Consider the following 15,702-nt stretch of genomic DNA (forward strand, 5'->3'; position numbering starts at 1 on the left):
TTGCCTAACCGACGTTTTGAACGATGTCCGTTTCGTTTGTTGGGACGATAAAAACGCTTGCGACAGGATCTGATAAGTCGAGTCTTTGATTGAGGCGTAACAGGCTTGTCTTGTCTGTGAACAAGCGATTACTTGTTCACACACCTTTTCCTTTACCTATTAAATCTTCTCAAGATGAAGATCTGGTTCTTATTTTTTGTGTGCATCAATTGTGTTTCTAAACTTTTTAAGAATATATTGAAACAGATATTTTTAATTATATTTACAATTTACTGAATAATAAAATAAGATTATAGTTAATTATTAAATTATTTAATACCACGCGCATTTTATGATTGCAAATTAAATAACGGTATTATAATGGGTGTATATTGGAAGTAATCAATGCTACAAGAAGTTGTTTTATCAAAATTTACATATCTTGAATATGTGGGCTATATACATATATCTTGATTAAGAAGAGATTAATAGGTGATCATAATTTAAATATTCCTTGTATATCGTAATTTTCGATATAATGTCGCGAGATTTTAAAGATTTTTTATTTTATGATGCAATATCCATGGAAAGAGCTAAAGGCTCTCAATCTCTGTTATAGAGATTTAATCACGACGTGCTTATAAGACTTGCTTCATAAGCTGTAAATCTTTATACATTATGTATGAACGAGAATAAAAAAAATAGATAAAGGTATATCAAGAGACACGGTAGTGTATCGTGTAACAACGACGGGTAGCGGAGGAAATTAGAATATATAAATCAAATAAAATTCGTGTTCCCAAAAAAAGTACAGATTTGACGCGATAATAATCGCTGTTTAGTAACCAGGAGTTTTTCGAAGCGCATGGCCGCAACTAAATATACATATATTTATGCACGGGAAGTGTGTGTGGCGAGGAGAGGCGCCGGAAGACCTACGGAAAGCACCGCCTCAGCAAGGAATGCGATTCGACGCGCCTTTCTTGCACCGCGAAAATTGCTATCGCCGGGTGTGTGCGTAAACCAGGCCGCGGTTACGCAACTTTATACGCTCGCGTGCGGAGCGTGATTTCCGAGCCGGTAGCCGCTAATTATGCGCCCGAAAGAGAATGCGCGGTGCGCCCAATCTCGGCAAAACGATTCTGCGATCTAGCGAGGAAACGGGACCGGATCGTGACGCACCGTTATCCCGATTTCTTCGCAGCGGATGAGGTTCATTTGAATTCTGATCCGCCCGAAGGAATTTCAATAGGAACGAAGAACAATCTTTGTATTTTGCAAATTAAAGTGTAAAATTTTGCACTTGTAAAATTACAAAAAAAAAACGAGAATGAAAGAGGAAGTCCAAGAATAGAGAGTTGTACAATTAAATTATATAATTGAATTAAATCATATATATATATATAGGCACAGCATTTTCTTCGGCAAAGAAAAAAAAACCCTCGACGTGTTATTGCTGCGCGTTTATACGATCCATGAGATCACGCGTGTATAAAAATACAGAATCGCTGTTATAATCGCCCGCAGTCCATTCACCGCGACGCTACTCGTTACCCGTGTGATGGATGTGACATACCACGTATCGGATCCGCGCCTCCCCGCCTCGCGGTATTGATCGATGACACGTAATACGGCGCGCGGCCGGTTACGATCCCGCGACGATCGATCGGCGGTATCTACGCGACGGGAGCGGAGGGAGAGAGCAACGGATAGGAAGGACGACGTGCCTCCGTGACTTCTCCTCGAGGCCGGCCGAGGGAGAGGCCGCATTCCGAGCCGCGCACGGGAGAAAGCCTCTCGTACGCGCTTAGCCTGCGGGACGACACGCGGGCCTTCGGAGGTCGAACAAGCGAGAGCGCGCGAGCTTGTCTCCTCTTTCTCTCTATATATATATGTTTCTCGCATGCTCGCTCGCGTCCGTAAAACACCGTCTTGCCGTTAACACGCCGACGAAATTTCTCGTTGATCGAGAACGCAACGTGCCACCGCTGCTTGGCCGATACGTCGGCGTCGCGGCCGCGAAGTGACCGCATCGCGAGGTTGCGAGACTCTTCTTTCGCGTCTCTCTCCGGGAGACGTTTACGGATGGCTCGGGTTTCCTTTCTCCGTTCGGTTAACTTGTAACACGTCTCCGCTTATAACTGTCGGATACATTCTTTTTTTTTTTTCATATCTAAATATTCATTTTTTTTTTTAGTTTCTTTCTAGTTTCCCGAATTATTTCTATGATTATCCAACACCTGTCGATATTGACCACTCGGCATTGACACTTTTTTAATGATCTCCGTTTGCATTATACTATCCTTGAGGATACTTGAATGAATAAAAGCGCCTATACAACTTGTTTCATAACGAGCTTATTAAAATTAAAAAAAAAAGCCGACTCGACTGGATGAAGAAGTTATACGGCATAGCTTCCCTCGTTACGTAACCACCCGGAATAGGATCTACCATCTTTCTATTCGAAGAAGCAACTATCTAAATTGTTAAAAGCTTTTTCATTCGCGTTACGCAAAAAACATTCTAACACAATCTTCGAACGGCGATCTCTCTGCGTTTGCCCGGTTTTGCCCCTTCGATTTCCTCTCGGCCGCAAAAACTCGGCCGAAGGTTGCGCGATTCGCGAAGCGGCTCGTAAAAGCAGGCGGGTTGCGTATAGACTGATATCACGTCACGCGGCGATTGAATATGACCGATCGCAAAGCGAATAAGATCGCGTCTCTCGTCCCTCTGCGCGCTCGCCACTTTCCATTCTATTCCGCGATCTCCCGCGGATCGGCGTCGTCGATCGCGGTAATAAGGACCGACGACGACGCCGTACGGGAAAACACAAGCGGGCGCACCTGCGTGCACCTGTGTGCGCCGCGCCGGCCCGATCGGCCGTCTAATTGGCTAACGATATTGGGACTGGAGTACCGCTAACAGCCGCGGTCGGTCCCCCGCGGGGCGCCGAACTCATCGTCGTATCGGGGTTACCGATGCTCCGGTGCCCCTCGACGATCTCGCGAATGGCCGAAGATCGTGGAGCGTCTCGAGAGGATCCAGGCCTTCGGTGTCACGCGACGCCGGCGGTGTTGATACGATCGTTTTGCGTTCCGATCGGTCGACGATCGATGCCGCGGGGGCCGCGCGAGCCACTTTCCGCGAGCGCATACCGCGACTACGCGATGCGGCTCCGAATGAAAGTCGCATTCGAAAAATTCACCTGAGGAACAAACACGAGCGATAATTCGGCAACGGGGGGGGGGGCTAGAACTCGCTAGAACGAAATTCGGAACACGGGGGAAACGCGTTGACCTCTGCGAAACATTTTCGTCGATTTAGCGCGATTGCCCAACTCGCGAATTGAAATTCCAATCGCGGAGGACCGATCGAGTCGAAACCTGACGAAATTTCACGGACAGCCCCGCGCGTGAATGCAACTCGATGTCGATTCACCAGCGTGCCGCTTTGCATCTAAGACGCGGTTATCTCGGGAATTACGTAACGCGTTATTTCTATTTACGACGTGACGTTTCAAGGTAATTCGGACTTGCGGAAGTGGCGCAGTACGGTTTCCACTCGCGTAAACGTTTTCCGTGTCTCGTTGAAAAATACTGGCGCAGCTCGCGAATAATAAGCACGCATAAGTTCTCTCATAAAATGTACGATTTAAGGTAATAAAATAAATACAAGGAATGCATTTATTCTATTATGTTTATACAGCGTTTTGGAACTTATTGCGCGTGTCGCGCGAATAATTTTTCTATCACAGTGTGTATTACGATCGACATTACGAAAACCGGCTGGGGTCTCTCTTTATCGCTTTTATGATTCATTTGGAATTGGATCCAACACATTTCTGAGATACGTTAAGATCAACTGTCGCGGTGTTGTCGCCGCACCGGTTGCGCTACGTCCCGCTGGCTACCTTACAACACCTGTTGTATATTTTAAAATTGCGTATCGCGCAACAGAAATTCCTTCGGAAGTTAGTCGTGTGTTGTAAGATTATTTATCGGTATTTAATTCATATATCACTCGATCCAGGCCAACGGTTCCTTCACCTTGCAATCTCTTCCATATTTATTTTAGAAACTCCCGCACATTTCGATCGATTCTCACTTTCCGAATTTGCTTCTAGCTAAAAAGAAAACGCGACGAGTTCGATTTTAGTTAATCTAGTTAATTTTTTTTTTTTTTTTAAGTCGCATTTACTTCGCGCTTTTATTTCGCGGAAGAAATAGCTTTCGTTTCCGTCCCCCTCGCCCTCCGCCGCTTAGAACGCTCTTTCTATCCATATACCGTCTGTTATTGCGTAAAACACGTGATTGAAGAATTCGCGGGCTCCGTATGGGAGAACTTCTGTTTCGACTCGGCTTTCACGGAATGCCGAACGGCCACTCTTCTGCGCAGCGCAAATATCGAATTTACTATACGGAATGGCAGCGTGTAGCAAAGGTATACGGAGGCGCGCGAGCGGAGTATCTCTCCGTCTAACTCTTCGGCGTAATTCATCCCGGAGTTTTTCAAGTCTCGAGCTCGCTCGCGCTCGCTCGCTCGCTCGCTCGCGAGGAAGGCAGGTATTCGGGCTGAGCGAGCTGAGCTCCATCAGGCGCAGCAGGGGCGGGGGGGACAGAGGGGCCAGGAGGTGAGGCAGTCAGGTAAGAAAGCGGGCGAGCGAGTCCTCGGCGTCATAGAGGTGGGAGGCAAAAGTGGTAGTAGTGGAGGAGAGCGTAAAGTGAGTTTTCGCTCGCGGCGTTCGCTCGCTCGCTCGCGTAGCAGAAGCGAAGTCGCCCGTCAGTCGTCTACGCGGTTCCGCGGTTGTCGCCGATGGTATCGTCCCGCGAGTATAAGTGGTGCCTGTCTGCCTCGATCTCGTGATTTCTCGCCTCCCGCGGACGTGCGACGCGAACATCCGCTCGGCCGCTATATCAAAATGGCCGCGCGCTGAAGAAAACTCGCCGGGTTTCCTGGTGCCGCGGCTCTCCCGGTCGATCCGGACCCCGATTCTCGAGTGGTCTTCGCTCTCGCAAGGGGGGCTCGTTCTTTTCGGACGATGACGCCGGCGCGGAAACGCCTCGGATAGAATCCTCCGCGCGCGAAGGAAGGAAGAAGTGGAGAACGAAGAGAGGAAGTCGAAGCCATCATCAGGTAACTTGAATTCAAGCTCATCTAAACTCGACGGACGACGATTCGCACGCCGCCGAAGTCATGTAACGGTCGATGAATAACCGAGTCGAGATCCTTACCGAATGAAAATACGTATACGCCGCGTGATAATATCGGCCCGACGAGGTCGACGGCATCCACCTGGGTGGCTGGTTACGTTCTCCATGAGAAGTAAGCTGACGTTAACTATATACCCGTCGAACGTGACGCAACCGTAGGAGCCGAGTATCGCTCCCGTGATATTTCTTCAGCAAGAAACATTCGCAGATACCTCGCCTCTTTCGATGTTAAAGTTGGAGGGTAGAAACCGCTTCGCGTATCCTAATATTACACAGTTAGATATTAAAAGGTGAAATTTAAATCGGTACCTCTTAAGTTAAGCAACATTTTACTTTTAACTACCATGGCACGTGTGTCGAAATTTATCACTTTAACTTCGTTGATTTAGTTAAGTTAACGACATATTTAGTAGAAGCAGTAGCGATCTATATTATAGGAATGGTTAAAAACTATATCGAGAGGATTTAATTTGATAATTAATATATATTAATTTTTATAACTAAAATTTATATATTTATTTGTTAACAAGACACTTGTGAAAGAATAGGTGCATTTAAAATTCAATATAGATGCGCTGATCCTTGCACGGTTTATACCATTAATAAACATGAGAACATTACGTCTATTGTTCATAAATAATTGCGCATGCTAAGTCAGAGGAGAAAACGCGCTGTTAAGCCGAAGAAAAAATTGGCCGTCCGCCTCGTAGATCTCGTAATATTTATTAACCTCTAACTTATGTTAAAAAGAAAAACAATCGTGGTTTGCGGGTTAAAATTTATTAAATATACCGTGGATAAATCACAATGAAATACCGTGTGGGACCGATCGGGTCGGTCGCACTTCACAATTCCGGTGTCTTATTCTCGCCCAGGAACACCACGCCGGACGTCACGTACGAACGTTATCGTTTCTATTCAGCTAAGTACGGTGTCGTAACGCCCGACGGGTTTGTTTATTTCGAGGGAAAACGGGACGCCGCGCCGCGCCGTGCCGTGCCTCGCCGCCAACGAGCACGGGATGTTAATGAGTTCGACTTCGACGACGCGCTCGCTGGAATGCCAGCTCGCTTTCCATAATACATACATCGCGGATAGCGTTCACCATAAACGTCTCGCGGCCCCCGCCCGGCCCCGTCGGCCGCCCCGAGCTCCGCGCGTACCTCCTCCTCTCTCGCGTTCGCGAGATAACATCTCGACCGCCGGCCGGTCCAGGTATGTAAGTAGGAGAGCCGCGGAGTGCAAACGAGCGCGATCGGCTGGAACGCCCGATCGGCCAAGGCCGTTTGGATAACGTCCTCGTATATGATTCGATATCGAGTCGACACTCGGCGTCGCAAAGTCTGCTTGAATCTATTTTTGTTTTTTTCTTCTTTCTTCAGGACAACCATTTTTTTCCGTCTTTCCGGTTTTTCCCGTCTTATTCGCACATATAAAGAGTAGATAAAAAATATGTTGTTATTTGTTATATAATCTTAAAGGTAGACCGAAGAAGTTTATAATATTGCTAATTTCATGCGCGCGAAAGATGATGGAATTGTCGATAAAAAGTTTACTAATTTAACGTTAAGATAATTTCGCAATTGTCACGACTATTGATCTCTATATGTCGTTGGAACTCCGGGCGAAAAAGTCTCAAGGACGAACTAAATTCGCGTCGCGTTCGACGGAGACAACGGACGAATCTCGACGGTCCCGGCGATGAGAACGAAGGACACACACGCGACTTCCGGCGTCGCGCCGACTTCCGCCTGCTCTTCGACGACGCGGGTCCCCGCGAGTCCCTCCAGCGCCGGCGCTGGATGCGTCAGTTGAGAACGGGTAGTCAACGAGATCAACGGCATCGCGTTCGCCGGAATGCCGCGGGTAGCTTTCCAGGACGTAACGAGGGAGAACCGTTCCACGTATGTATGTTGCGGTCTTAATCTCCCACCTCCTCTTCTCACTGCCGAGCCACCTCCCGGCGCCGCTCGCTCGTTTACGCCGCTCCTCGTGCACGATGTATCAATGAGAACGATCGGCTGCCTAGCTCCTTCCCGCGGTTTAGAAGGCACCTTCGAGACGAGCGGCGACGGCCCAATCTTCTCTACCAAGCATCCAACTTCCAGTCCAGGAATTTAAATCGCGCAATTTACATAAAAAAATTATTTCGTTCGTTTTATATATATATATTTTTTTTTATTTTTTTTTTGTGATTTTTCTTTTTGGTTAATCGAATTCCGGAGACGAAATCCGACGAGACGATGGAGATTGGTATGTGCAGAACAGAGAACGGTCGAATATTCAATGACTAAGCCGAGACGCGTCAAAATGGACCGAGTCCTTGAGTCCTCGAATCTTTCCACGTCCTCCTTTTGTCATATCTATATACCTACGTAGATATCCGAATTTTTTCGTGACTAATCGAATTCGTGTGCATTAGTCACGCACGCTGCGAAAATGTTTTTGTTCGCCAGTCTCAGGTTACTCGGAATTATTTTCGACTCAGACAGGAATTATATAGAGTTCTTAATATTTTGCTATATCCTTGTAATATCACAAGGCACACAAGGTACAAATCGGGTGCTGAGAGAAAATTTATGTCTCATTGTCTCGATCGATTAGCCTTATCGTAACTTCGAGGTAATGGATCTCCACGTCGATACATCTGTGCATCGACGTATAAATAATGACTTGCATGAATAAAAGCGCGCGGCGCGAGATACAGCCGAGCGGAAGGGACAGCTTGTACATTATCTACGTTTATCTTCGTACCCGTTTATCCCCATCGATACTTCGTCAATTATCCATCCCGTGCGGCTACCTCCGCCGCTTCGCGTTGACAGCTCCTGCCGAATGACCCGTCCATTTCCCGGCATGCGAAATCGGTAATAAGTCGAGTCGAGAGGTTCTTCTTGCGTGCGGTTCCGCTCCGGACGATTCCGTAATAGCTGTTATTTTTATGTGCCTGCTTCTCGCGAGCAAAGTCATCGGAGGGAACGAACTTCATCGGAATGCTCGGGTATATCCGTGCTCGCTTTCCGTGGCGAAGGTTGGAGAACTACCCTATGCCTATATATACGAAGAATTCTCAAGCTCTCCGGTCTCGAGCTTCTCTCCTGACGTATTTCAAGTTTTCGTGCTTCTAGCTGCGATTTTAATAAGAAGCCTAGCACAGTGTTCGGTATGAAACTTGACGAGGTAGTTTTTATATCGACAATTTTCTCCCCGTTAATTTAAACATCCACGAAATAGAAATTTTAGAATGACGTTTCCGCTGTTAGACATCCTTCTCGTTTTTTTTTTTGCAAAAGTGTGCTTCGGATTTAACACGCGCGCGCTGTGAAATTCTTAATTAACAATTACGCGGACAATCCTCTTCTTTTTCACCAATTAGTGCCTGCTTAGTGCATCCTCCCTTTCCGCCTCCAGTTCGGGAAACAATGCTCCACGCTGTGCGCGTATATCCATCCCCTCTCGCGTTGCTTCCCACGTGGAAATGCGACGCCTGAATAAGACCTTTCATCGCGATCGTCGCTCGATATGTCGATCACCGCGATGGGGAAGATGCGTCCTCGATGCGCCGCATCTTCGCGCTCCCATTCCAGTTGCGAATTATGCAACGCGCAGGTGGTTCCAATCCGCGATATTTTCACGCCGTTTGACTGCACTCGCGTGACAGGCTCGACGAGAAAGAGCTCTCTCGCGAAATGTGTCGCATTTGTCGTGTCTCCTTCATGCGCGAACGCGCCGTCGTGCGCTAGAGATATATATTCTTCAGGCGATAGAAATGAATAAAATTTATTCTTGTTCAGTTAGGCCGTGTCGATACGCTAGATAAGTAAACGTTCCCAGTCGACTGGACGTTCAAGTGTCATCGAGCAACTTTTCGGAGGGGGCTTCGTTCCCGCGACGGTGGCCGCTTCTCACGTCCGCGACTCGTGAAGGAGTTAACGATGAGATAATTACCGGCTGGCGGCTGCGGCGCGCACATTGTTCGCCGCCGATCCGGACGTATACGCACGTACCTCCGACGCCGACGGCGGTATATATCTCGACTTCGATGACTCATGAACGTGCCATGCGCGGCGAACAACGTATGCGGTAGAAAGTACGTTTTATACCTGGGTAAGAATGAAGCCGGAATTCGCGTATCGGAAATATAAATTCCTCCGTACTTTTCTCCCGGCTCAATTTTTTAATCGGTCCCGCGAAGTGACTCAGAGCGACGCGAATGAACGGAACCGAGTGTCGAAAGGATATATTAATGATATAATAAGAACCTGAATATTTTTCCGATGGTATTATCAGGCGACAGTTTTATTCCAAAACATTTTCACACACGCCGAAAGAAAGACCGTCCGCGTATAAAATCAGTGTAAAATCGTACGTTAATAGCCCAGTTCCTAAATAAAACTTGTCGACGAAACTCGCGGCGGGAAGGTTCGACAAATAAGAATTAAACCGTTCTTCTTTAATTTGCACCGTGGAGAAGTTTTGGAGGTATAGCGTAAGGGTATAATCATCCATCAGTTTCCACGTCAATCATCTCGCCCGTTTAGAGACTACGCGGGCGCACCAAGTTTTTTTTACAAAGGGCGCCGCGAACCGCCGGAGAGTATACCGCGAAGTGTCGGGAGATGACTCACGCTGCGAAATTTAATAATTTTTATTGTTCGACATATCTCTCTCCGTGCGCGAGCACGAAACACGTTCAGCCTCTTTCTTTCTCTTTCCGTTTGTTCTGGCTCTCGGAACTCCTTTTACGCGCGTCCTTCTGCCCCGCCAACGGAAGCGGAGGAGGTAGAGACGGTGGTGGTGGTGGTGGTGGCGGCAAGCAGGTCGCTCATGTAAGAGACGCGGGTATCCTTCGAATTATGCGATCCGCGAGATCCCGGCTCGTCGGGAAGGGTCGAGGAAAAGTACGTTTGCTGCCACTCCTCCGTCTCCTCCTGTTGCATCTGCCTCCTCCACGCCGCGCGTCGAGTACATCAGGCTCTTCCTCTGATCCACTCGTTACGTGTTTATTTTGCAATTATTACGTTCTCGCGTCTGGCATGCCGACGTACATCATCGCCGATTAACGGACACCGCGGAGTTGTGCAAAGAAACCAGCGTCCAACACGGCGAAAGCTACCGAGGAACGGGCGGGCGTGTTTGCGAATGTATTTGTGTGGGTGTACTTCTCGTTCTAGTGGCATGCTTCCGGCGAAACGTCGGAAGTTTCGCTATTGCCAGAAATCCGTTCTTTTTATGTACACTGAAATGAATATCTCATCGTTATTGCTGAAAGCAATATTTTCAAATCGGTTCACTCCGATCATTTTTATTCCCTTTCGATTCCATCTTAGATCTCGATAATTTACGAACTTAACATTTTTCAATAATACTGCGAGAATGTAATTCATTTTTTATTTATATGAAGCAAAAATATTAAGAAATATGTTTCTTGCCTTTTTATAGAAATAAAGCCACGCCGCGGATTTTAATTTATTGTTACAAAAATTCAAGTTAACGTTACAAGATGCGTAATCGCGAATGAAACACGCAGTGAAGGTTACGGCACTCGTCTTCTTCCTGCGAGCCGATTCTTCGCACAATAGCGAAGAATCTATCTTCACATGAGCCATTTCCCACGCGTCTTCGCGAACGGCTGAATATGCGACCGGGCAGCCAGCCGATCATGCAATCCGCACGTGAACGTTTCCACTTTTCACTTTTCACCTTTTCGACTCTCACACACAAATCTCTCTCCTCCATTCAAATCTTACCTGCTCGCGTGCCGAAAAATAAAGTTACTCGAGGCACGATTTCGGCAAACTCGTGTGAAAATTCTCATTTCTTATCATTTCTCGACACTTTCACTGTTTACCTTCTCACTTCTGAGAGAAGATTATATGATCGATATCTTCTAAACAGAATAGAATAAGTCATGTTCGAGATAAACTTAAATCTTATAAAAACTATGAACTTTAAATTCCTCTTTCTGCTCTTCAATCCTGATCTTTTAATTATCGCGAGTTTAGCTTGTGAGCATCGAATCTGCGTTTTACTCGCATTTAACGTCAATACGGACGAGACTCGTACAATAAAACTGAATACGCGCCTTTCTTGCATCCGGATGCGGATCCCGCCGGGAAAAGTACGATCGCGGCCGCCGGCCGATCGCTTCGAAAGGCGATCGAGATCGAGAATCGATCGTAAATAACAAAGTTCATCGCTCGACTTTCAGATCGGCCTCGCCGGAGCGAGCAGGAGCGACTGGACTCGCCTATGCCGGGCAGGGCGGAAAGACTCCAGAAGCAGCAACAGGAGCAGCAGGTGGATCTCGTGGTAGTGTGAGAGGAAAAATCGTTGGTGAAGGACGCTGTGTGTCCTTTCTTTTTGCCAGAGACTATTTTCTCTCGCGAGAACACACTCCCACCAAAGGATGTCGCGGAGAACGGGACGCACGACGCTTCTCGCGTCGTACTTGACGCTGCTGCTGATGACGCTAATAACGATGACGTCCTGGCAAACCGTCCACGCTCACGTGGCTCTGACGTTCCCGCGAGCCAGGCACTACGATCTGGACTTCCTGGATAATGCCAGGACGCCGGCACCGTGCGGCATGCCGCGTGGTAAGTTTTTTATGTTATTAATATTATTGCGTATTAGTCCGACAATATATCACAAATTTCAAATGTTTATCTTCATCTTAGAATTCCTTAGTAGTTGATTTGGAGTCAGGCCTTCCCTAGCGAGGAAATATATTAATTGGAAAAATATATATTAATTATTTTTGGATACAATAAATATTTAGGAAAAAAATGGACAGACTAATATTCTCGCGTTTCGATTTTTCAAAATACATTTAAAGCACAAAAGTCAGATATATTTACTGATAATAAAATCGAATTTGTAGTTATTTTTAGAAAAGAGAATGTAATTTAAAAAAATGTTGCAAAAAAACGTTAGTAATCTCGAGCGCTCTCTAAAATATACTTCAAACTTTGGCGGAATATCGGAGTCGCGCGAGAAGCGTAATAAACACGTGACAGAGATTTGGAGTTTCCTGTCGGAAGCCCGTCTATGGCACCGAGAGCGCCTCGCGTTCTCCGGAAACCGCGACGGAGCGGAGAGGCACTTTTCGCGCGAGAGTCGCTCGCTCGTCTCCGGACTCCGGAGGAGCGGCGCAGGTAACGGGGGAGGGTTGAATGCATGGGGAGTGACGGCGCGCAAGGGGGCACGGGTTTCTATGGGAAAACGACATTAACGCGGACGCTCGATCTCCCTCTCCCAGTTGGAAGATATAGCCCGCCGACGTCGCCGCCAGTCGGTCCGATTCGAAGCGACTTTCACCGGCTTGCATGAAGGGAGCGCGAGCCTCTCGGTACTCGCGGGCATTACCTTTCATGTTTTATGCGTACCTAACCACCGATACTCAGGGCCGCGTCTATACAAGAGGGGAAGAGCGAGGCTGATCATCAGGGAGATCGCAATGCGCCCTTCCTTCCCCTCGAAGAAAGACTTTTAAGATCAAACAACGCACATGAGATGCGAGAGATAGACACGATGTGACGTTAATAACATTGATAATTAATTAGATATTTAATATTCTGAGTTAGGAAAATATCTTGAGGTTTCATATTTCCATCGTTTCCTTTTCAAGGCATATATAGCGAAAGAATTTAAGACGAAAAATCGATCGTTCTTCTCGAACACTCGCGGCAAAAAGTGCATCTCGAAAAATCGGCGGGGTGTTATTATTTACTCTCTCTCCTGGGCTTCTGATTCTTTTTTCTGATTTTCTTTTGGACGATCTAATGGCGAAGTCAGCGGGGTGGAAAGCTGAGAAAAAGAAGATCGTAACTGTTACGATCGGCGTTTTCACATTGTTGCGCCGCGCGGTAACGCAGTCATCACGAGGTCGTTGCAATTACCTTGCTCGGTGTCATCGATCCTCCACCCTCCCCCTCATTTTTCCTTGCGAAAGCGTAATTAAGACCACGCCGTAGATGGCACCGCACGGGGTTACGTAAGCGGCAGAGAGAAAAGAGAGATATCGTTATATTCTCTCCCGTGTGGGTAACGCGAATTGTTCGTCGGCCCGGGGAAAGAAGGCAACCGACGTGTCTCTTCTTCGCGGAGGGACACCTCTCTCCCGTACACCGACTCCGCCGCTCTCATTTTTATCCACCTTCTCGCTCGTTATCGGGGCGGTGATTAATTTGTACCACGCCACTTATTCTCTCACGCGTCACGCGAAATTGCGAAAAAGTCGCGTAACCGGTCGTGGAAAATTGCAGCTCGAGCCTGTGCGCGTCACGCTACATATAAGTGCGTGCGGTTGCGTAGTGACATTTACGCCGACCATAATTGACGAATTAAAAGACTGCGATTGTATCTCCCTCGTTTGCCGACACTACTCGATTACGCGCTCCAATTACGTATTATTATATTACTTCTCAATGTTTACTTTTTCTTATTCGATAATTAAGGATTATGCTGCTGCGAAATAGAAGAAGAAAGTATACATTTTTCCGTCTAATAAAAAGTGTCGTTTGTCCAATTTTTATTTCTATAATAATTGTAATTTCTACGTTGAATCACGAATAATATTGTTCGCGATGACAAATTTCCCAGTCTCGTTCGAGACTGTAAATCTACGCGAACTTTATTTCATTTCCTCCGCGATTTTTATCGATGATGCCTTTTGCTTCACATTCAATTCTGGATTGTAATGACTAAAACTAGCCGCGGTTTGACTTGACTGCCTCTACGATTGCGCTATAACGCATACCAGCTGCGCGAGCGCGGCAATAAATTTTTCTTTCCGCGGTTGTAATTTAATCGAGCCGCTCCGGCGGCTCCGCTCGGTCAGTGGAAGAGAAGAACCGCTTTCCTTCCGCGGCGGAGACGCTTGGGGAAGCGGAAGGGGGCCCGGTATTACGGTAATACCGGAAAAGTTGATTAAAAAAGTACCGGAGGGTAATCAGTTATTTGCATTTATATTAAATTAATGCATAAACTTTGCGGATTTGGCGCGTCCGATGGCACGAGACCGCTTTCCTTTTTTCCTGAAGTAATTATCGTAATAAAAGAAAGTCGAAAAATAATTGCGTGAAATATCGCGATTGCGTATTGCACGGGAAGATATACTTGTCCCATTGCGCTGATTCCTAATTTCGTTTCTTGAAATCTTAATGAGGATCAAATTAGCAAAATACCCGCGCGACAAACTTTCGAGAAACGTGTAAATGTGCGATGAAATTCGTTTACGCACGTGGTTCGTGTTACGTGATTTATTTTCTTAAAGCGAACGGTGAAATTTCGCCGTGGTTTACATTTGGTACATCTCCGTCCCGAAGTTTCGCCTCGTTCGAAAGGCTCGATGGAATGCTCGATAGAAGGCTGAATGTAAATTAATAGGCGAGAAACGTCCCCCGCGACGACGGGACATTCCCGGAGTGCCTCTGAATCGCGACGTATCGGCGTTAGCCGATAGGTGACCTCCGGAACGGGTTGCGACAGAGCCCCGAACGAGGCCAGAATCAGGGCCTCGTCGCGACTTTTAATCGCCGATGGTGCGGAACGCGCGGCGCCCATTTATCACTGCCCGATCTCACTTTAATCGCGGGATTACGGTCACAGTTTAATTTTGATACTTGTTCCAAACGTCGTTTTTTTTCTTTTCAGGCCACGTCAAGACGTCGTTACCGGCAGGAAGCAATTTCAACGTCACGTGGCACCTCGCCTATCCCCACAGGGTAAGTTAAGCTCCCACGAGTCGTTTGAGATTTTTTAAAAATCGCGCTACACGCCGCCTACAAGACGTAGTAATAATTACTCACCTATAAGCGAATAAAATGACTGGGTATATTGGAATCACGAATATGTGCATACTCGATTTATTGTATAATATAATATATAATGTTGTGTGTAATTCTCTCTGGACAATTACCAGCAGAACTATGCAGCGGAACGAAGAAACGTCTCGCGAGAGTCTCCGAAAATTAATTAGCGAGAGTAACGGGAATTTCTTGGATACCGAAAACAGTCTCGAGGAATTTTACCTCCTTGAATATTTTATGATACCGACATTCTTTTCACTCATTCTGACGCAACGTATACGCTATGCGCGGCGTATGCCTACTTTGCGGTATTGAAATCTCCACTTTAATTTTATGGCACCAAGATGCGCATGAAGAATTTCTATACTTTATTTCATTTCTGCGAATAATCGAATTATCTCATTGCGTCTTATTCGTCACGTTGCCCGCGCTCGCTCGCTACGATGACGTGGAAGAAACCCGTTCTTGAATGAATTATCATCGCCTCACCTGTCGCGCGGTCCCGCTCGAATTTCTCGCGGATTCTCGCGCGAGGGAGAAAGGAAAACAAAGCGTGACACGCTTGGTCACCGTGATCGTCGTCGGCGTTAAATTCGCCGCGCGTTACACATCCGCAACTTCGAGGCGGCTGTTTAAAAAAGTCGTATCAGTCGGTTACGTGAAGACAGGATAAAATCGCGCACCGTGCGTTTTATTATTTC

At 46.8% G+C, this 15,702-nt stretch overlaps 1 protein-coding gene across 2 annotated transcripts in view; it reads left to right on the forward strand.

Moving 5' to 3' along the window:
- Positions 1-4,741: 4,741 nt before the first annotated feature.
- Nahoda (DOMON-like domain-containing protein nahoda) overlaps positions 4,742-15,702 on the forward strand; it is a 30,835-nt gene continuing 19,874 nt past the window's right edge. For both annotated transcript variants that reach the window (XM_077415677.1, XM_077415678.1), the window contains exons 1-3: positions 4,742-5,112; positions 11,401-11,788; positions 14,847-14,917. In XM_077415677.1, the coding sequence (XP_077271803.1) occupies positions 11,599-11,788; positions 14,847-14,917 (261 nt within the window). In that variant the 5' untranslated portion in view covers positions 4,742-5,112; positions 11,401-11,598. The remainder of the gene's footprint in view (positions 5,113-11,400; positions 11,789-14,846; positions 14,918-15,702) is intronic.

This window comes from Temnothorax americanus, unplaced genomic scaffold (assembly GCF_048541705.1).
Source record: "Temnothorax americanus isolate GAGA-0224 unplaced genomic scaffold, ASM4854170v1 Scaffold4, whole genome shotgun sequence".
NCBI lineage: Eukaryota > Metazoa > Arthropoda > Insecta > Hymenoptera > Formicidae > Temnothorax > Temnothorax americanus.